At 39.7% G+C, this 22,354-nt stretch overlaps 1 protein-coding gene across 2 annotated transcripts in view; it reads right to left on the bottom strand.

The window, feature by feature from the left end:
- Positions 1-22,354, bottom strand: part of LOC117272017 (cadherin-6-like) — a 334,683-nt gene that overhangs the window by 68,969 nt on the left and 243,360 nt on the right. Inside the window, exons 1-2 of one of the 2 annotated variants that reach the window (XM_078172869.1) lie at positions 16,994-17,126; positions 7,251-7,501 (exon numbers count right to left, since the gene is read on the bottom strand). In XM_078172869.1, coding sequence (XP_078028995.1) covers positions 7,251-7,426 — 176 coding nt within the window. In that variant the 5' untranslated portion in view covers positions 7,427-7,501; positions 16,994-17,126. Of the gene's footprint in view, positions 1-7,250; positions 7,502-16,993; positions 17,127-22,354 lie in introns of those variants that run through there. The other variant, XM_033650671.2, reaches the window with a different exon arrangement.

Raw genomic sequence — 22,354 nt, 5'->3', positions numbered from 1 at the left:
GATAGATGACGGACCTCAGTTTCACAAGTTGTGAGTTCAAGCCTCAGCTAAGGCAGAACGGACATTCTAATGTGAAAGTCCTATGTTCAGACATCATGCTATGTGGATTAGAGACTGGCTAAGGTTAAAATAATTATGATCTAGGCAGTTTTGCGGAGAGACAAATACTCTTTATCAACACTTTTCCCTGTTATCCCTTGTCTCTTTTCCCTGTTTATTTTTGCTTAGCTATCAATCAATCCAGTAAGTCTACCCAATAGCTACTTTTACATTTTAAAAATGTTTTCATCTTTGTCACCATGGATAATGTTTAGCTTTATGCTAGATCAGGCCAGTTTGTTCATAATTGCTAGCAGTTAATGTTATTCTTACTTTCTTGTTCTTGAGTTTTTTCTTTCCTTTGTATATTATGAGTCTGATCACTTCAGCCACTCATCCACAATTTGAAGGGCATGCCATAATTACATGATTTAACTTCTATGTTGTGATATGCTTTGTTTTAGTGTGTGTGTTGCTCAGAATTGCCTAATTTTGCCTAAAATTGCCCGGCCCCAACCATTGCTGCGCAGCAGCTATAATTTTGTGTTTGTTTTTTTACTGGTGTGCTTGATGTCACGGAAAGGCCGGACAACAGTGAAAGGTTTTCACTGGCCTCCACGCTGCTTTCTACTGTTTACTAAAACAGTAGAAAGCAGCGTGGAGGCCAGTGCAAACCTTTTGATGGTTTCTTCTTCTCATATGTCACTCACTTATTCAGTCTCTCTTTCTAACTAAGGGCAGAGTAATTTGGATCAATGTTTGAGTGCTGCTTGGGTGGAGACTGAAGGTATTTTGGGTACCTGGTTGCTGCATTTCCATCTATTCCATTACTGTATGTACAGTACTATAAACAAAAAAAAATCGTACCTGCTGAGGATAATTATTGACATAAAAAAGTCATATACATATAATAATTGGCAGTTTAGGAAATGAAGTGAGAGATCAACATCAACATGTGTTTGTTTCCACCCAATGAATATACAGCCAATATTCACTCTTTTAGCTTTGCTTTGGTCTCCACCAGCTGCTGAGAAAAATCTTTTTAGTTACTTAATGTCCATCAGCCAGTTGCTAAATTTGTCTGGCTGCTGTGAAAACTTTACAATAGTTACTTCTTTTCATATATCTCTAACTTATTCAGTCTCTCTTTCAAACTTGATGCAGACTTTGGATCAATGTTTGAGCACTGCTTGGGGAGACGGGTGATATATTGTGGTGGCGCAGCATTGTATCTCCCTGGTTAAGGGGTTAAAACTGGTGCATTTACCTGGGTGTTGCTGAAGCTGATAAATACCTATGACTACTACAGAGTCATTTGACCCGGGTTTGAATGCCGATTGTAACCTTTCCCGTTACATTAAAAAGTCAGATGTTAGCTGGTGTTAAGGGGTGAGAGGAGCCTCAGAGAGCTTCCCCAAAGTTTTTGTACAAAGTTCAGTCTTTCAACTGATTTATTCAGGAAGTTTTAAATTAGTTATGGCATTAATTACTGATAAAAAAAAATTGCAAACAAAACCAAACTTTTCATTCCAGGCTTTTCCCGGGCCCCCCTCCCCTTGGTAATCAGTCCAGTGACGTGCACAGATAGATACTAGGTGGTGCTTTAGCACCTGCCCTTTGCCCTCTGGACCAAGCAAGTGCCCTTTTGAAAGTTTTTTTTTTTTTTTTTTTTTTTTTTTTACAGTGAGATCAATTCTCGATTAAAAGCATGTAATCATAATGCCCCAGAATGCTGTTGTAATGTCACCAAGCAGTCTTATTCCTACTGTTGGTCTCTTTTTATTTACCAATTGCAGCATAATGCCTAGAAAGGAAAGGCTGAGAAAAGAAAAAGAAAGGGAACTACAGCAGGCAGCCCAGGGAAGCAGATCTCTCCTCTCCTGGATAAAGCCATCTACCAGCAGCAAGGAGGATGAGGAGGCAGATGTGCCTCCTCAACCCACTGATGAAGAAGAAAGGTCAGAGTCAAGACCAGAGTCATGTTAACTATTTAGGGCCCTTTAAAGCTCAGATTTTAAAGTTTAACGGTTCCTCTAATTTTATTGAAATAACTTAAAAGCTGCCAACAATTTATTTTAACTACACAAAATAGTTTAGAAGTACTAAATCAGGCATGAAGCTATATTAGCTAATTATAATATTTTGCACCAACCATAAGTTATTTCTACGTTACAACACTTGCAGTAATCTTGTATTTACCTTAATAGGCTATTATTAAAACTTTGACAATGACAAATAGCCTATTAAGATTTGTTTGCAGAACACAGCTATGTAGTATGTACAACATGTGCCTGCAATGGTTTTTTTTAATTTATTTTAAATCTCACACTGCTATAATAAGGCAGCCGGTGGTTCCACATGCCGCACAAGGTGCCCTTATTTTTCACTGAGCACCTGCCCCCCAAAATGTCTGTGCACACCACTGAATCAGTCCCACTATCCCCCCCAGTGCAGCATGCTTGATGAAGGAGACATCATTAGGTTGTATTTGTTTAAACTCTGGCTCTTGCTTTGCATTTTAGGTTACCTCTGATAATGCACTAACTGGTACTGCTTAATGGAAATACAATTTAAAATGATTTGATTGGCTACAGGCTAAAAGGCTAAAAACACATTTTCATGAAAAATGTGCAGCTCATCAGGATGGCAAACTGGGGCTGCAAGAGAAGAGACTTCCATCCCCACTGAGCGACACACCACAGTTTCATCTTATTTCAATTTTCAATTTCAATTTTATTTATAAAGCCCAATATCACAAATCACAATTTGCCTCACAGGGCTTTACAGCATACGACATCCCTCTGTCCTTAAGACCCTCACAGCGGATAAGGAAAAACTCCCCAAAAAAAACCCTTTTAACGGGGAAAAAAACGGTAGAAACCTCAGGAAGAGCAACTGAGGAGGGATCCCTCTTCCAGATCTTGTCCAGATCTATCTAAATCCTGACATCAGCAGGACACTGGCAGGCTCAAAAGGCTCAAATAAGGTAAAGTTGGTCCCACAGCTGTGACCAGCTGACTTTTTTCTAAATTGGAAAATGAACAATATGTCCCATCTGGCCATACTGCTGTCAGGAAGCACCAACTCTGACATCACTAATCTTGTTTCTCCATAATTTACAAAAGAGTGATTTGGTCATTTAAATAATACATGGACTGTCAATTGACCACAAAAACCAAAGTATAAAATATATAGCTGACAGAAGCTGATGTCTGTAACTGCAAACTAAAGCTGGAGTTTATACAGTTTGCTATACGAATTGCTCACTTGGACATATGGTAGAAAAATCAGGAAATGTCTCAAAATATGATAAAAACACTGTAAATCTCATCTGTTGTCTATATAATGTAGAAAATGAACTTAAGTCCAGTGCTGTGAAGCCTGTCAATTAATACTAGCACCTATGACAGTGACCTGTGTGAGATACCCATCTATGATTGGCAGAGGCTTGAGAAGGAGGGTTGTTGTTATGCCTGCTAGTATGTGTGTGGAATTTAGGAGCAGAGGGGTATTCCAGGTAGGAGGTTCAACAAACTCTGAGTCTAACCCTGAACTCTGAGATGATTTACCCTGAGATGGGAAACTCTGAGTTACCGGTTCCAGAACAGCTGATTTGAGTTAGTTCAGTCAACTCTTAGTATGTTCACTCTGAGTTAAAACGACAATAAAAAGCAATCATCAATGGAGCTCCGACTCCACAATTCACCATGGCAACAGGTAAATAAAAGACAGCGCCTCCATTTTAATCCAGTGGATGTAGAAATATTAATGCATGTGTAGGAGACGGTGCACATTTATCTTTAAAAGACAAGCCTGAGTCAGAGCAAGGAAAGTGTAAATAAGTTAACCATAAAGTTAATAAAAAAGTTTTATTCAGTGTTGTCCGTTTATTCATCATTTATCAGACTTACATTTCCTTAATGAAGATAAAGTGGTGGAATCTGACTGTGTATCAGGCTGTCGATACATTACATTATATTAATAATATGTAATAATATATTTGTTCAGATTTAATCTGATGGGAAAAAACACAGGAGGCAGCAAAAAAATAGGAAAAATAGGAAGAATAGGAAGATTTAAAACATATAGGCTAGGCTATAGATCAAAGACATAAAGACATGACTGTAAACTCACAGTCTGACCCAGTAATAATATGTTTGGTGATTTGCACTTGAAAAGACGTTGAGGTTAAAATACAGTAGATTTTAAAATGTTGGACATCTATTTGTATCTTCACTCAACAGCATTCAGTGACTTTATTTCAGCTACAAATGTAGTAAATTTAAAGACACTGAAATGCTGCACCATTGCTCACTCAGAAATATTAACATATAATCCCCAATATTAGGCTATAGGAATTATGTTCCATCAGTGTGACCAATGACATCAGTGATAGAGATCATTAGTCATTGATACTACGTGTCTAAAGCTTCATACTGATTTTTAAAATTTAAGTAATTAGACCTACACATTATGTGCAATAAACATTTGGGAGCTGCTCTAACAGACTGAGGTCAGGACAGAGGTTTGATTCTGAGCTGAGGGTGAATCGCTGTGTAATATTTGAATGTAAAGACAAAAACTGATGTCCAAAGAAATGATTGATGTGCATAAATTCAGTAACTTAAGACAGTCCTGAGTAACAAACTAATATCCAGCAGGATTTAGACTGTGACAGACGGTAAATCTCCGCTAATTAATGTGCTTCGATACAAGCTTTGACATGGACTGAATGAATGAGGAAATGAAACAGCGTGTAAGAGGGAGGAGACAGAGAAAAACTCAGGGTTTACTGAAGAAAACCTGTCAGCGAGCAGGTTATGTTCACAGAGTCTGTTACCATGGTGACTGACTCAGAGTTTCAGTTACCTCTCTTTCTGGAACGGATAAGTCAGAGTTTCCCTCATCTCAGGGTTAACTTACTCTGAGTTTTCACATAACCCGCTTTCTGGAATACCCCCCAGAAGTTGTTAAAGCTATTGTGCGTAACTTCTACATGTCTGTAAATGTCCGTTACACCCAAGCCACTACTAGAGGAGATGACACAATGCTGATTAAGCCGATCGGCTCCTCTAACATCTTGCGGTATTTTTCAATATATATCATTTGGTGTTGACCGGCGACATTCCTGCGCTGGCGCACAGGAAATGCCGCGTTTTACCTCACAACAAGAAGGCAGGGGGAGGAAGAGCAGAGAGTCTCATAGCAAGAGGTAGAGCTCAGGTAGAAAGAGAAAGCAACATGGCGGAGAACCCAAAGAAGTGGCCGAGACAAGGTTCACAAGTGGATCCTACCACAAAGAAAAAGTCTGGACGTTCAGCTGAAGGTCTATTAGCAAAGAAGGAAAGTGACAGATGAAGAAGACAAACAAGGATTTGTATTGGCGTCGTTTTTCCTCAGTGGAGAGCCCTGAAGGAAGAAATTGGGCTGAGGGCAGACACGGATGTTGCCTTGCTGCTGTTGGATAAGTAAATGACTTGGTTTGTAATTATATTTTGAGTAGTATGTGTTGCTGTTACATGTACTGGACCTAGTACTTTATTATTTTCTTGGAAATGGTGCTATGAACGTAATGTAATGTTAGCAGCCTGGTGTTCGCCACGTTGTGTAGCATTGTGTATATGGTGTGTGGCGAGTGTTACTCTGTGTACACGGTGTGTGGCAAGTGTTACTTTGTGTACACAGTGTGTGGCGAATGTTACTCTGTGTACATGGAAGTGCCGGCTTATTTGTTGTAATAATGCATTATCCGCTGGGGGGCGACAGAAGTTACGCACTATAGCTTTAAGTAACCACTGATGCAAAAGACACTTTGTAAGCAGACAGGATTTTGTTTTGGCATTGGTTACAGCCCACAGTAACCTGTGTTAAACTTAGGGAATAAAAAGCCGATGAGGTCATGCCTCATAGCTTCATTGTTAAGGGTAGGTACAATGTCTTTTCATCTGCAGGAACAGATGAGTAGGCACTATTCATCAACTTATATGATGTATACGAATATGACAGCAGCAATATTTGAACGTCTCCACGGCAACGAGTCTCGAGGGCTGTCTATCAGCAGCTTGCGGTCTCTGCCCTCGCAGACTTTACGTGAATACGTCACACTACATGCAGCTAAAGTCTGCGAGGGCTCTGTCAGCAAGTCCAGAGGGTGGACATTTGAATACAGCCTCCGACTTGACCGCAGCTTGTTGTCACCGCCTCTTGCTGCAGCTGCCTGCTCTCATCCACTTTCAAGGCGAGGCACAGTTCACCTCGAACGATCCTACTGATGAGTGTCAATGATACAATCCTTGCAGTTAACTAATCACTCATTTCGGACTTTCCCCCTCTCACACACGTTGGCCTACACTGGCGGACTTGCTCCCTCCTTTAATAAGAAAGAAAACTTATGCAAATGTGCAGGTCACACATGAGCGAATAGTTATAAAAAAATATTTGCACTCAGAGTCACAGTCTGGAGCCCTGTATTTATATTATATGTATATAATATATAGTACCAGTCAAAAGTTTGGATACACTTTCCCGTTTAGTTGAATAAGAAAGTGTGTCCAAACTTTTGACTGGTACTGTATATTAGGGCTGCCACTAACGATTATTTTCATTGTCGACTAATCTGTCAATTATTTCTTCTATTAGTTGACTAATCATTTCATCAAAAAATGTGTTAAAATGTTGAAAATTGTTGGTCTGTCTCGCCCAAACCCCAAAATTACATCATCTAATGTCTTGTTTCATACTCACGCCAAAGGGTTTTAGTTCACTGTCACATGAGAGTGTGTAAAGCTGCCAATATCTAAACGTAAGAAGCTGCAGTAAGAGTATTTTGGGGTACTTTTATAGTACTTTTCTATGAAAAATGACTCAAACTGATTAGTCGACTACTAAAATAGTCACCGATTATTTTAATAGTCGATCGACTAATCATGGCAGCCCTACTGTATATATACACATATATATGAATTTGTAATTCAAGAATGAAGAACCCTGCTTATTGTGAGTGACTGTGTGTTTAATCATGGGTGCGAGTCAGGTTGGGGGACTTAAATTAGTGGGTGTGGCTTAGACTCTGACATACTGATGGGTAACAGGTCAATTCTGGTACTGAGCTTTATGGGTATGGGTGGGCGTGAGTTTTCAAAAATTGACCCCTTCATAACTTGTTTTTAAGATAATTCAAAAATAAAAATTTGACTGAGGTTTCGCCTTACTTGACCATGCTGCGGGGTCCGTCAGGGTCCATGGCGCTGACTGAGCCCACGGCCATGCCCACTGCAGCGTCCTCCTTCACTTCCATCAGATAGCTGGCTTTGTCAAACAGTGGCGGCTCGTCCACGTCTTCCACGGCAATCCGAACTGTGGCCATGTCTTTGGAGCCTGTAGACATTAAGTGAGGGTCCACCTGGGTGTTCTGGACCTGGATCTCTACTGTGTACGACGGCTTCTTCTCAAAATCCAAAGGCTGCAGAGGCAAAGAGAAATAAACAGGAAACACAGGAGGTATTATAGAGGATCCTCTTTGTTGGTACAGTAAAGTAACGGTATCTGGGTGAGCTAAAGCTCATATTAACATTGCATGGAAAAGTGTCATTTCTGCTGAGGCCACCAGAAATCTTTTTAGTTGCTGAATGCCCATCATCCAGTTTGGTTTGGTGCTGAGCAGGTGGTGTGCAGTGGGTCAGAGCTTTTTTGCTCAGCAGAGCAGCCTGCAACTTAATTTCATGCTGCTGGCAATGAGGCTGATCAGAAAACCATAACAATGAGCTGAAAGCATTTTAGCATCTTCCAATTTAGTGCACAGCCATTGTCAATATCAACTTATTGATTAATGCAGCTTTTTGGCAGGAATGGAATATAAAATTCATAAATATGTTTTCATTCATTTATAATCACCTGAAACTAAGAATTGTTGTGTTTTTGTTAACTTAGAATGAGTTGTTTATATCTACATAAACAGCTCACTCATAAGAAAAACAGATAAGAAAACTGTCATTTGAGGATTACAAGACTCTGTGGACCTCTTCTACAGAGTCTGCAATGTTGTTTCTACAGAACAGACAAACCAAGCACTGGCTCTAGATAAGGCCATTTGCATTTTTACAGGTGCATTGACCAAGATAGTGCTCCTACAAGAAATGTGCATGAGAAAAGTTTCAGTTGGTTGCAATCTGCAACCTCATTCCTAGATGCCACTACATCCTATACACTAAATCAGGTGTAGGCAACCTGTGGCTCAGGAGTCACATGCATCTCTTTAGCCCTTCTCAAATGGCTCACTGTGGCTTTGACAAAAAACGGAAATGAATGTTATTTTTTAACATTTTAATTTTCATTAATCATTGATTCCAAATCCAAAAAAGGAAAACGTCTCGGAGGAGAACAGAGAATTTCTTACTGACTGGACAACTTTGTTTGCTTTCACCACTAACACTGCAAAGTTTAAGTACCAAATAATCATAAACAGCCCACTGCAGAGTAGCTACTTAGTTGTAAAACACATTAATGCTCATTTAAACCCATTAGCAATGTTTATAGGCTAAGTTATAGTCAAAAGGCTGTGCTGCCTTTTTATATGTGACATATGTATTGCAGCTCCAAACAGATTTTTTTTTTTTTTTTTTTTTTTGCCAAAAATGGCTCTTTTAATAGTGAAGGTTGCTGACCCCTGCACTAGACCTATAAATATTGGTGACCTGTACTGACATTTAACCATCAAATATAATATTGTACTTTTTACTCCATTACATTTATTTGATAACTTTAGTTACTAGTTACTTTGAATATTCATTTTATTGATATGAAATATAAATTAACTAATAAATAATAATGTATCATTAGATTAAAATAAGAACAATAAATTCAGAAGTCACCAAGTGGTACATAAAGTAATTAAAATGAGCTCCACCTTAACCAGTTGCAACAATAAAGTGACGGAAACATTAATGCATCAATAATTATAATCCAATAATATGATATACATTATTCTGATATGGGCTATTCTGCAATCTAATGAGTACTTTTACTTTTGGTACTTTAAGTGTATTTTGATGCTAATACTTTTGTACTTTTAGTTCAGTAATGTTTTGAATGCAGGGCTTTTAACAGATTATACAGGTAACAGACTATATCTGCATGGTGGTATTGCTACTTTTACTTAAGTAGAGTACAGTATCTGAGTGCTTCATACATCACTGTATGCAGTCCATTTATTGAAATTAAAATTGCTGTAGGATTATGACAGAACATGTTAAATAAAGAAGATTAGATTAGATTAGCCTGAAATCCAGACTGCATTGCTGTTACATGCTTATACATTCCCTATAGTGATCCAGGCGAAGACTCGACCAACCAACCAAAATACAAACACAAACAGTGTTAACAGAGTTTTTGTCATAGTATTAGTAGGCTTGATACCATACAGAATATCACATTTACTTGTGATCCAGCGAGGCAATAACTTTAATGTATGATTTAATTTGATAGCCAAGCAGTAAGGCGTTAAAGGTAGGATTTACGGAATGTGGGGAAATATCTCTTTTTTTGTATGAGGGCTGTCTGGATGATAAAAGAATGAAAAGAACATCACATGCTGTTACAGGGTAAAGTTGAACATAAATAAAAATGTCATATATAGCAGCTAACACATTCAATCTGATAACAAATGATAATAGTTTTTCAAAAGTGCAAATAATGTGATGAATGAGTGAATGAGTAATGTAATGAAATGTGTTTCTTGACATCAGCTGTGACAATGCAGCATGCTTGTTGTTCCAAACAAGAACAAAGATTCAGATTTAGATTTGTGAAGCTCTGCATGAGCTGCCTCTACACCCTTAAAGGAATCTTGGATATTGTCCTCATCTCATATCCTGCTGACAGAATGTCATTATTTCTTTGTTGAAACTTGAAGATTTTCTTAGGTTGTGCCAGCAACAACGACAAAAGAATTTCTAAATATCAATTGTGATTGTACATCAGTAAACACACACTGTGTGAGGACACTGTGATAAAAAGCACCAGCCCTGTGTGTTGGTGCCTGCTGCAAAGGCGAGGGCTCGGGGTTGTGAAGGTAAAGATGAATAAGTTTAATTTGGTTTCTTTCATCTGTCAAGCATGCCCAGGCTTTGCATATTTAACAGTACGTGTATAACAGACTACATAGGCAGGATCCTTATGAGTAGAAAGTGTGGGATCTGCTGAATCACTGCTTTAGAATTCATTTGATTTAACCAATGTGAGAGAAAAATATCAAAATAATTAAAAGCTAGTCTCAATCAAGGGCAGAAATTCCATTTCAATGTAGAGGGAGACAATAAACAGAAATATTTCTCAAGAGCAATTTTTGGGGGGACCAACAAAGTTGCTGTCACAAATACTGTTGTAATGGAACCGGCATGTATTTAATGTCATGAACCTGTCAAATGTATTTAATAATTATATTTAAGTAATAATAATGTTTAGAACAGCATCCCTTATCAATACAGTAGCCCCACCATGCTGGTTATTTATAGTGGTAGGAGAGAGGCAATACCTGTTGTATTAACTGAATAACTGAATTAAAGCTAATATTTGCCTAATTGAATTTAATTTTCCCAATGTAGCATTTTTATTTGTTTTGCTATCAGTGTAAAAAAAACAACAACACTCACATCACTATGAAGGCTGCCAGAAACTTGATTTTTTTTTAAGTGTTTGCTGTAATTATGTCATTTTTTTTCAATGAAATCTTCATTTATTTTGAGGATTATGAACAAAATCACACCATAACAACAACTTTAAATGCAGGAAAAATATACTTGGAACTTAATTGTTTAAGGTACGTTGATTTAAAATATAGAATAATGAAATATTACAGTTACCATTTACAAAAGATAAAAAATTGGTATGAGAATGAAGTTTTCTCTTTCGTAAACACACTTCTGTAAATTGTAACAATCTAAACTGCACTAAAATTGGTCCAAAATTCTCTGAGTTTGAATGATCTTTAACGGCTGGGCTGTTTGTATGAGTGCTACATTCACACAGAAGATTCAATCGCAAGGTAATGAAGTGAACAAAACGCTGTCTGGTTACAACTGGTAACGTCTTTTATTCTGTTGAAAAGTAGAAGTAAATATAGGTGTCCCACATGTCTCTTGTTTAAAGTGAACTTTTGCAAGTAGTTACTTACTGGCGCTCAGTTTCCTCTACTCTAACACACTTCCACTGATCACAGTCAGTCCTGCCGAGTGCTGCTGTGTGCCGGTGTATGCGGAAACGGACCAAATCATTGTAATGCAGATGAGGGGGAGGATGCAATCTTTCTAAAGTTAGAAATGCATCGTGAAAAACAATGGTATTATCTCTGCTCTTTACATATACATAACCGAGGCTTCTTACAAACCTCTTCCACTTAATAACATGGGGAGAAAGGACATTAATTGTTCTTCAGATCTTGATTGGCATACTATTTGGCTAAATAGAACCCTGTCATCTAGAAACTTAAACCATCAGATGATACATTACAAATTCATTCACAGATCCTATATTACTCCTAAAAAACTCTATCAAATGAAGTTCAGAGATGATCCCTACTGTGATTTTGTTCAGACAACAAAATCTGTACCTTCATCCACATGGTCTGGCAGTGCCCGGAGGTTAACAAATTCTGGTTTAACATTTCAAGCATCCTGTCTAATCTTTTTGATAGAGTAGTCCCTCACTCACAGTGCCTGCTCCTACTCAATGATACTTCATCATTGAAGCTTACTATAAATGCCAAATGACTTTTTTTAGCCCGTCTTACAGCTGCAAAAAAATAATATCTTGTTGCTGGAAATCACCACATGCACTGTCAGTGAGAGAATGGCTGTTGGTCTATAAGGAGATTGCACAGTTGGAGTTGTCTATAGCTCGATCTCACCATGCCAAAGCACAAAACATCTCCTGCTGGTCAAATCTACTGCAAAGGATATCTGCTCTATTGTAGTATCTATAACTCTGACGCGATGCTTTGTTTATCTAAGATTTTCTATGTGATATTTTCTTCTTTTTTGTATTTTTTTTTCCTTTCATTTAAAAAAAAACAAAAAACTTTTCTATCTATTGTCATTATTACTATTTGTGTTGCTGTTGTAGCTAATGTTACTGTTTTGTATATATCTGCATAGGCCTGCAAATTCTACCGTGTCTTTTGGCCGGTATACACTGTGCGATTTTGGGCTGTCCCAGACCAAAGATGACCATCGTGGCGATATCTTTGGTCGTGGCTCTAAAACGGTGGTCTTACGTCGCACTGTGAGACAGGTTCAAGGACGGCCGTTGTCAATGTCTTGCGACCAAAGATAACCTGAGATAAATTTCTGACAGTGTCAGAAATTTAGGATGACTATCTCACAGTGTGACAGCTGCTACGACCTACGTCTACTAATCAACCAATAGAACTGCAGCAGGAAATGACGCAATGGTCACCGCGACACCGGCGCTAAACCCAAACAAATAATCGCTTGCCATGGAAGCAAAACGCACAAAAAGAAGTCTGTGGAACTCCCAGAAAGAGGAAAGTTTGGTGGAGCTGTGGCAGCAGAAGCCTTGTCTGCGGAGGAACTGCAACTTCCAGGTGAGCAAGCTAACGTTAGCAGCTAGCAAACACAACACACACACACACGCACACACACACACATACCGACCGCAATAGTGCCCACAAAACTTAAATAAATTAATAACGTGACCCTCTATCTTATGCTTCACAGTTGGAGAAGTTGTAACACGGGCAGCTTCCCTGCGTACCCAGTACGGGAAGCTCCTGCACCCCAAAGCGAGTGGGAGTGGGGCCAAAGATATGACTCCAAGACAGAAGTGGATTCTGAAACATCTTGTGTTTCTGAAATCTCATGTATTGCCACGCCAGGCCTTCAGAACTTTGGAGGTGTGTTTGCACCTGTAAATTCATGAAATAATACTGATCCACATTCCCACTGTGTATTCCTTTATCATCAAACTGAATGTATGACAAGTTAACAGCTCGACTATTGCATGGTATAACTATCTTGTTACTTCATGTGAGTGGGGTGTGTTTACATAAAATGCTGTCCCATTTAGCATGTAACTCAGTTAAATCATTTTAATCCTTGTGGACCGTTAGAAAACACTACCCTAATGTGTTGGTGGTGGCTGAAAAGATCCACTAAAAACAACTGCTGTAAAAATATATCAGATGAATATATCAGATAAATATTTTTACAGCAGTTGTGATTTAGTCAACGTTTTTGGCGCTGACTACACATTAGGGTAGTGTTTCATGCAGTGTATTATTGACCTGTTGAAACTTTTTAAATCCTATTTTCAAAATAATTGTAAAATTAAGGTTGCTCTCCAAAATCATTCCATTTGCTGAAATAACAATAGTTGTGGCTTAATTAAGAGTAAGAAGTGACCCCTAGTGGCTGAAAATGTCCCCAACAGTACATAAATCTCAGTGCAAAACAGGTTTAACATGGGTATAGCTGTCTTTTAACAGGTATGATAAATGCACAATAACATTTAATGCAAAGTTTCACGCAATCTATGTTTTACCCTTCATTCAGCTAGATCAACTTTCAGCATCTGAAGTGACTGACAACAGTGCTGAACAAGACCTTCAAGAGAATGATGACCCTGAGGATGTTTCATCGCTATCCCCAGCACAGGACACACCAACCCGTCCAGTGTCCCGTTCATCTTCGCCCCCACTGGACACTCAACAGGCAAAAAGCTGCATGAGCAGGCAAAGGAGCAGCAAGACAAGGGGGAGGGAGGAGTTAAGCCTGGAGCGAGAAAAAATTGAAATCCTCAAACAAGTTGTAGCAAATAATTCTGTCACCAGCAGTGAGGATTCTGACGACATATTTGGTAAACATGTAGCTAGTGAGATGCGGCACATCAACGATCCAGTTGAGAAGATGCAAGCAAGGCGGTCAATTTACAGAATTTTGTACGATGCACAGGAGAGAAGCATGTGCAAAACCCAACAGCCAACATATCACTCATTCTCACAACAACTTGCTACATCACACCGAAGCTTTCTCCCTTACCACCAGCCTCCTGCCACTGCCACTGCCACTCCTCATCCACCTGGGAGCTTCATGGGAATGCTGACTGGCACTTCAGATCAGCAAGGTGAAGAGACTTATTAAAAACTGTTGTGTTTTAAAGGGATAGTTCAACATTTTGGCAAATTCGCCTATTGCCGTAATCCCTATAGTCATATGAGTAGGTACATTACCTTTAATTGTCAGTGCATGCTGTTCTGAGATCGGTGGGACAGAGCTGCCCGCTGAAATGGAGGTGAACGGTACAGGTCCCTCTCTCCCCCTCAAAACTAATCAAATACACCATCAAATGACTCCAAAATGCTCTAGTGGACAACACATGGCTTGCGCATTCCCCACGCTATGAAATAATAATGTATAATTAAGTAACATTACGACACATGAAGCAAATACTTGGAACTACTAGAGAGAGAGAGTGGGGGGATGACATGCAGCAAAGGGTTGCAAGCCGGAATTGAACCTGCGACCGCTGCAGTGAGGCATCGCCTCTGTACATGGGGCGCTGGCACTTTCCACCACGCTACCGCCGCCCCGGAACTACTTTCTTGAGTAAACTAATGGGCGGAGTGACACAGTGCGCAGCTGAGACTACCGTTGTTATTGCTTGTAGCCATTTGCGGTATCGTCAGCTGGACACACCAGAAGGTTTGAGGAAAGTTTACAAGTATTTTTGTAAATCATGGTTTACACATGCATTGTAAAAGGTTGCAGTAACAAGCCAAAGACATGGAGCAAAGTGAAGTTTCACGTAGTTCCAACCAGTAATACGGACAGGATGAAACAATGGCTATTTGTGCTGGACATAGAGCCTCACACGCCTGTGGAAACGGTCCAGAAAATGTTTGTTTACGCCAACTATTTTTTACCAGAGGACTAACGTTAAGTGAGAGGATGAAGCGCAGAAGCTCAGGAATGGTTCAAACGCTTTTCTTGAAAGATACTGTCATGCTATCTGTCGGCATCACAAAACAAGCAGACGTGGTGAGTGATTGTTGTGTATTTTGCTCAGCAATCTCTCTGCTGTAACGTTACCTCCATGTTGAGTAACATTAGCCTACAACCCAAGCACGGTAAATAAGGCTAAAATGCAAATGTTGTTGTGGTTACGTTATGGATAAGTGCTTGCCCAGAGCATATAGTGAAGTGACTGGCATTACTTCTCATTGTTGGGAATAAACAGACTGCTAGGGAACATTTTATGTTGTTGTTCCCTCAGGAGTTGTGGTGATTTATGAGAGTGGAGTTAGCATGTTTTCCCCGTGTTCCGGTGATTATTTTGAGGCATACTCTATATTTATATTGCACAGGTGTACCTAATAAAGTGACCAGTAAGCCCCACATTTACACCACCGGCTCTGGGTCTCCCCTCAGCCCCTGGTTGCTCGGCAGCCTCAGCCTCTCTTCTTGCTCTCTCTTCTTCCAAAACCTGTAACTCTTCCTCTGTATATTCTGGCTTCTTCTCAACAAACTTGTTATTTTGATGACGGGAGTAACTGCACTAAACATACGCTGTTTGAAATCACTCCGCCCAGCAAGTACTGGGGAACTGCCCATTGGTTCGACAGCCCATTGGTTCAACACCCCATTGTTCTGACCATATTAAACTCATTGTTCTGAAGTCCGTTCCGAAATCATCATGATGCCCTGTCGTTAAGGTCTGGTTAGGTTTAGGCACAAAAACCACTTGGTTAGGGTCAGGAAAAGATCATGGTGTGGGTTAAAATGAAAAAGAAAGTGACAAACACATAAGCCATGAGCCTGCTCCGCCTCAAGCCGGTCGCGGCGCACCATACGCCCGCCACAAGCCGTTCAGCACCGCGGACAGTCGGACTAATGGGATGTCGAACCAATGGGATGTCGAACCAATGACATGGACCCAAGTACTGTATGTCTGGAATGTAGTTCCGGCTCTGCATTTGGCTTCAAAACAACTCTGTCTCGTAATATTACATTATTATTTCATAGCGTGGTGAATGTGTAAGCTACAAGTTGTCCACAAGAGCATTTTGGAGTCATTTGATGGTGTATTTGATTAGTTTTGAGGGAGAGAGGGACCTGTACCGTTCACCTCCATTTCAGCGGGCAGCTCTGCCCCACTGATCTCAGAACAGCACGCACTGACAATTAAAGGTAATGTACCTACTCATATGACTATAGGGATTACGGCAATAGGTGAATTTGCCAAAATGTCAAACTATCCCTTTAATAAGTAATAAAGTTACTATCACTTATTTTTGTTTGTGCATGTTCATAATTGCACTTTGACACAGGATTTTTTTCTTAAAGTGTTAAGTTCATGTAACTTGTTACTGTTTTGATAAAGGTATGGTTATGTCAGGGTTCTTGCCTGGCCAAATATGTTCATTTTCATGACTATTTTAATCTTGTTGAACTTTCATGAAGAACCATAAACAATAGTTTACAGTTGTATAAGAAAGTTGCGATGATGCTACTGTTTTTACATCTTTTTAAGTAAAAAGTCATTACAATATGCTGTTTTAAAGTTACTTGTTTTGATGTATATATATCAAATTTTAATGTATGTAAGTTAAGTTTTGAAATATCTGGCTTTATGTCAAAAGAGATACAAGCTGTATACTTACTGTCGATTGTTCTTCATTACACTTTCAAATACAAATTTCAAATACATTTCAGGGTTGTGGTTAGAATTATTTGCACAATCTAGTGTTTTATTTGACAAACTTACTTCAATTGTCTAAATAAAAAATACAATAAGATTTCAACCATTCCAGTTTCATTTACTTCCATTTATTGTAAATGATGTATGTACAAACAGTACATGTTTCAAATAAAGAAGCTTTGATGCAACTTTTAGCATCTTTTTCCTTTACATTAGAGCATTTGTTCCTGCCAAGACACAGAACCTGCCGGTGAGGAAAAGTAGTCTTTCAGTCTGTCACGCTGCTCCTTCGCAGTTCTGGTAGCATTTCGATCTCTGCCAGTAAGCACTGACTGAAGGGTGGTGTCACTGCGCCAGCTTCCAGGGGTGATGTGATGGTCCTCATCCTCTATGTCTACCAGAGCAGGGGGGATGTAGGTGTCTGTGGCTTGTGCTCGCAGGTAGTTGTGCAGGGACAGAGCAGCCAGGGTTATCCAGGACACTGCCTCTGGGTCTAGAGGAATGGCTTTAAGAAAGACTCGCCATCTGTTGGCAAGTATGCCAAAGGCATTCTCTACCACACGTCTAGCTCTTGACAGTCTATAATTGTAGATGCGCTGCTCATGGTCGAGATGTCTGAAGGGGTACGGCTTCATTAAGTGTGTGTGTAGTGGAAAAGCCTCGTCCGCAACAAACATGAAAGGCATGACAACATCTGTGCCAGGTAGACTTTGAGCTGAAGGAACATTTAAGAGGGTGCTGTCCATTGCCTGTTTCAGGTCCGAGTGGGCATAAACACCTCCATCAGACACTCGGCCTTGAGTACCGACATTAGCATACAGAAAACGGTAATGAGCGTCTACCACAGCCACCAGGACTACAGAGAAATGAGACTTGTAATTCCTGAAGGTGCTCCCACTGTTGCTTGGTGGAAGGATAGTAATGTGTTTGCCATCAATGGCACCGAGACAGCGGGGAAACTGCCATTTGTTCTGAAAGCCACTGGCCACCTCTCTCCACTCATCCTCAGTAGTTGGTGTCTACTCAAACAAATAGAACAAAACAGACAGAGGAGAATCATTATAGTAACATCAATCTATTTGTATATGTGATTTATTATTTATTTATTTTATTTTACAAATGTAAGAATTATGTCTGACATATTGCATTCTAGCTGCTTCAAAATAGATCTCACCTTCAGGTAATCCTTCTTGAGGACATTGTGCAACACCCTACAGGCCTTCTTTACAAGTACACCAACAGTGCTCCTTCCAATATGGTACTGGAAACTTAGTGAGGAAAACGACTCTCCTGTCAAATGGAGATTCATTGTAGCAAATTATTTTGTGTGTGTGTGTGTTTTGAGTAGCCTGATAATGACATTAACAATATTACATGTTGCTAAGTATCTTAATGTAATGGACAGTCTCTCTCTGGCACTGATTGCCTGTCTCAGTTGGGTGTTGTTTTTAGAAATGTATGGAGCCACCAGTTGGAGCAGATCGTTGAACTGGTCCACATCCATGCGGAGAAAACTTCTGAAGCTGCTTCGATCCTCTGTCTATACAATACAAGACTTTTAATACGTTAGCAGTAACACAAACTCTCTCTATGAAGACACTGTTCAGTTCAGAAATATTGTTGTCATCTCAAGTACTCATTTTGTATGTAACGTTACATGTAGTGTGTGTTTGTGTCTGCAAATCACATCAGTAACCACTATAGAGGGAATCGCCTTGTTGTTGACAAATACTGCCGGGTAGAAAACCAGCAGAGTTTAGCTATATATATATATGTGTATGGTAGTAACTCAGTAACTCAATAAACCGTCTGTGAAAAAATATATTTTCCAGCGGATGTCTTCTGAAGCTGCTTCGATCATCTGTCTATACAATACAACAAGCAGACTTTTAATACGTTAGCAGTAACACAGGCTCTCTCTATGAAGACACTGTACAGTTCAGAAATATTGTTGTCATCTCAATCACTAACAATAGTTACAACATGATTGAGCTAACTGGAATAGTTTCATGTTGTATCCGACAACAGGAGGCTTTTAACAGATGATGTCCAGATGTTAGCTTTGCTAACTGTCACTGTTAGCAGCAGCTACTGATGCTTTCTAGACATCGTGATTTCCCAAAACTGAATAAATACCACACATAGCAACACAAAACTGCTTTGCCAGCTCAACCATGTTGTAACTAAGATATCCGCTGGAAAAAAATATTTTTTTCATGGACCGTATATTGAGTTACTGAGTTACAGACACCGCTAACGTCTAATGTTAACAGCTAACGGCTAATCTACGATGACCATGTTATTAATTACAAAACGTGCACACAGAAATAGTAATGTTTGTTCGATCATTCTGTTTATAGACTTTACAAACATCAGATTAGTCTAAACGATGATATAGTGATGTGAAAAATGTGATATATAGCTAAACTCTGCTGGTTTTCTACCCGACGCTAACTGCTAAATGCCAGTGGATGCTAATAAATACATACCTCCAACTCTCTTTGCAAAACTGGCATCCCAAGTTGGCCTCTTTTCCCGAGCCATGACCGCATCCACATTCTCCTCCTCCTTCTCCTCTTCTTCAGACTTTTTTCAATGCACATAAATGCCATGACAACAAGTGCTTCCTTTTTCATTTGTGTTTGTTTTGCTCATCGATCGGTTTTTCTCTTACTATGGCTGCGCAGGTGGGTGACGTACGCTGATGCAGTGCACGCTGATGATGTTGCATATTGACGTACGTCGTGACCGTGACCGTAGTAAATGGCCATCGTACAATCTGTACACATCAAACTTGACGTCGTACCAAAGTTTATTAGATCCACGTCGCACAGTGTGTCATGCAATGGTCTTATAAGATTGCTAAAATCGCACAGTGTATAGAGGGCATTAGGCATGGACTGGGGGGGTTAGGGTTGGGACAGGTATTGTTGCCATTGTAATTTGTACTGGGTCATGCTGGACACAGAATAACTGCCTCTGTAACTTGAAAAAAAACAATAAATAATTGATCTAAAAAAAAAGCGTTCGGGAAAAAGGCCCGTTTATTTGAGCACTCCAAAAACTCCGGTAACACTCCACTCCGTCCCAAACTCTGACTCTTGTAGCGTAACAGACACACTTCATAACTTTACACACATGCTCGTTTACCATACCGAGTGGGGACCCCCCTCCCCTCTCTGCTCAATCTCCAGCCCGCACACTGACTGACAGCGTAGCCGGTAAACAGAGCTCAGCTGTTTATTTAGCCTAGCAATATCTCCGGACTATAGTAGCTGCAATGGACGACTTTGAACATGATTTTGAAGAGTTTCTTGTAGCGGACACAGACCCAGAGCCATACCTGTTTGAGCCGGAGCATACAGATGAGGAACTCCATGTGTTTGATGCTGAGTGGGTGAGACGAGAGGCTGAATGCACAGAATGAGATTCGGTGCTACTGCTACCATCGTTGGGAAGATATATCATCAGGAGGAAAAGCGCCACAGAGAGTGCGTCTCAGAGCGTCTTCTTTTCCTCGCAGATGACGGTTCGGGTTCATTCTCTCCTGTTGTGTGGTAAGTGTGGTCCATTCGCAAACTTTATAACTAAAAAAACTTTTCACTACTCTCTATCGACAAACTACTAACACTCTCTGCTGTTTCCTCCTCCTTCTTCCTTCCTTCCGCTGTCTTCGTTGGTTCATTTATACACGCGAAACGCGTTCTCTGGCTGGCTGGATTGTCCGCTCGGGCTGCCTTACATACATGGCGGCACAAGACCTCTCTAAAGCAAGGCCCTTGCTATATATATATATAAAAGCATAATTATAAGGCTACGAAAACCAAACAAATTTTATTTTATAGCTATCATACACTTGTATAAACATATTAATGGGTAGAATATTCAGATTCAGATTCAGATTGACAATAAACCATGCCAAATATTACACACTGGCCCTTTAAGTTGCTTCACATTGGTTTGTGTTCCTTTGAAAAGGGTGAGTTCTTGTGTTGACTTTGGCAAAAAAAACAAACAACACTGAGATTTCAGAATTAAAAAAATGCAAATAAAATAAATTTCCTCAGTTTAATTCCATGTGACGTGCTTCCTACTGCCCCTCAAAATGGCATAGTCCACGAAGCAGTATTCAGATGACACAGCATCCATGTCACAAAAGGAGATCAGAGCAGTTTATAAACAGTCCTAAAGTCTCTTTATATAATATACTAGAGCTCAATTAACAAAGTATGTATTAACATAATAAACATTTATAACTAACCTGTCTCCAAAGTTCTTTAAACAGTTTTTCAAGGTATTTCAAAAATAACACAATTACACAGTAACCTCCACATTTCACACACTGCACTTTTTACAGTGTACACATATTGACTTTAAGCAACTCTTACCTTTCTTGCATTTCACACAGCACTTAGAAAAAATCTGAACATCCACAACTCCAAAGTCCCATCCCCCTCCTCCTGCAACTCCACCTCCCTCCGAAAGCCTACTCCCCCTCCTCCATTATACGTCCTCATTACGTCTATGATAGACGTAGGTGTTGGCAAGGTAATGTTAGATACACGGAAGAGGAGAGCGAGTGTAACACGCCAAGAGAAGAGTAGAAGAGAAGAGTAGAAGAGAACGCAACACCGGAGTTTTAAAACTCAACCGGCGTTAGTGGTGACTGATGAGTTTTAGAATAAGGTTACAGTGCTAACGTTAGATAGCAGCGTTAACGTTACTAGTAAGTGGAAACGCACAAGGAAGATAACGTTAATGTTTCAGAGGCTACACTACAGTAGGCTAACGTTAGCCATTAGCATGGATGCTGTGTTGTCATATAACGTTATATGTTATATTAGAAGCAAACTAAACATAACGTTACCTGTCCTTCACAGTCAAACGCAAACCCGGGGGGATTTTATGTGAGCGGTTACGTCAAGCGGCTTCCATGTGGGGAGGACAGACAGGACGTTCGGCCAGTGATTGGTCAGAATTTTCTCAGAACCATATGAGAATGGTATAATTATGAGTTTGTATCTCTGGTGGAATTCACTTACATTTTAGTATACCATAAGCCTATTAATAGCATTTTAACCTAAACAAAGAAAAGAGTAAAATTTCCAGAAAGGTAAGTCGCTTTAACACATTACAACTACACACAATTACCTTATGAGCTCAACCGAAGCTACAGCAGCGGCTATGGATGTAGCATTTAGCTTGGCCTTTAGCATCTATGCCGCAATTAAGCTAACAATGTAGTCGGCTAAACAGCTCATTAATATCGGTCACAGTATACACAGAACTTCATTTCACACATAATATCCTGACTGGTTTTTGCTCCATACATCATGAAATAAAATGGCATATTACCAAAACGTTAAACAAAGGGATTTTTCCCGGCTAATAAGCTAAGTAATCAGGGTATCCATGTTAATAGGAGACAACTCCCAATACAGCTTTTCACCATGAAATCCTCTCCCACACAGTAACTCAACACTCAGTAGCTCTGTCATTCTGCCAACTCTGCCGACTTTCACTTCAATATTCGTGAAGTTATCTTGTCTCTCCAGGTCTAATTACATGTTTCTTACACTAAGTAGCTATTGGCTGTCCTAAAAGT

This window comes from Epinephelus lanceolatus, chromosome 12 (genome assembly GCF_041903045.1).
Source record: "Epinephelus lanceolatus isolate andai-2023 chromosome 12, ASM4190304v1, whole genome shotgun sequence".
In the NCBI taxonomy this organism is placed as follows: domain Eukaryota; kingdom Metazoa; phylum Chordata; class Actinopteri; order Perciformes; family Serranidae; genus Epinephelus; species Epinephelus lanceolatus.
This window is presented reverse-complemented; position numbering and strand designations above follow the sequence as displayed.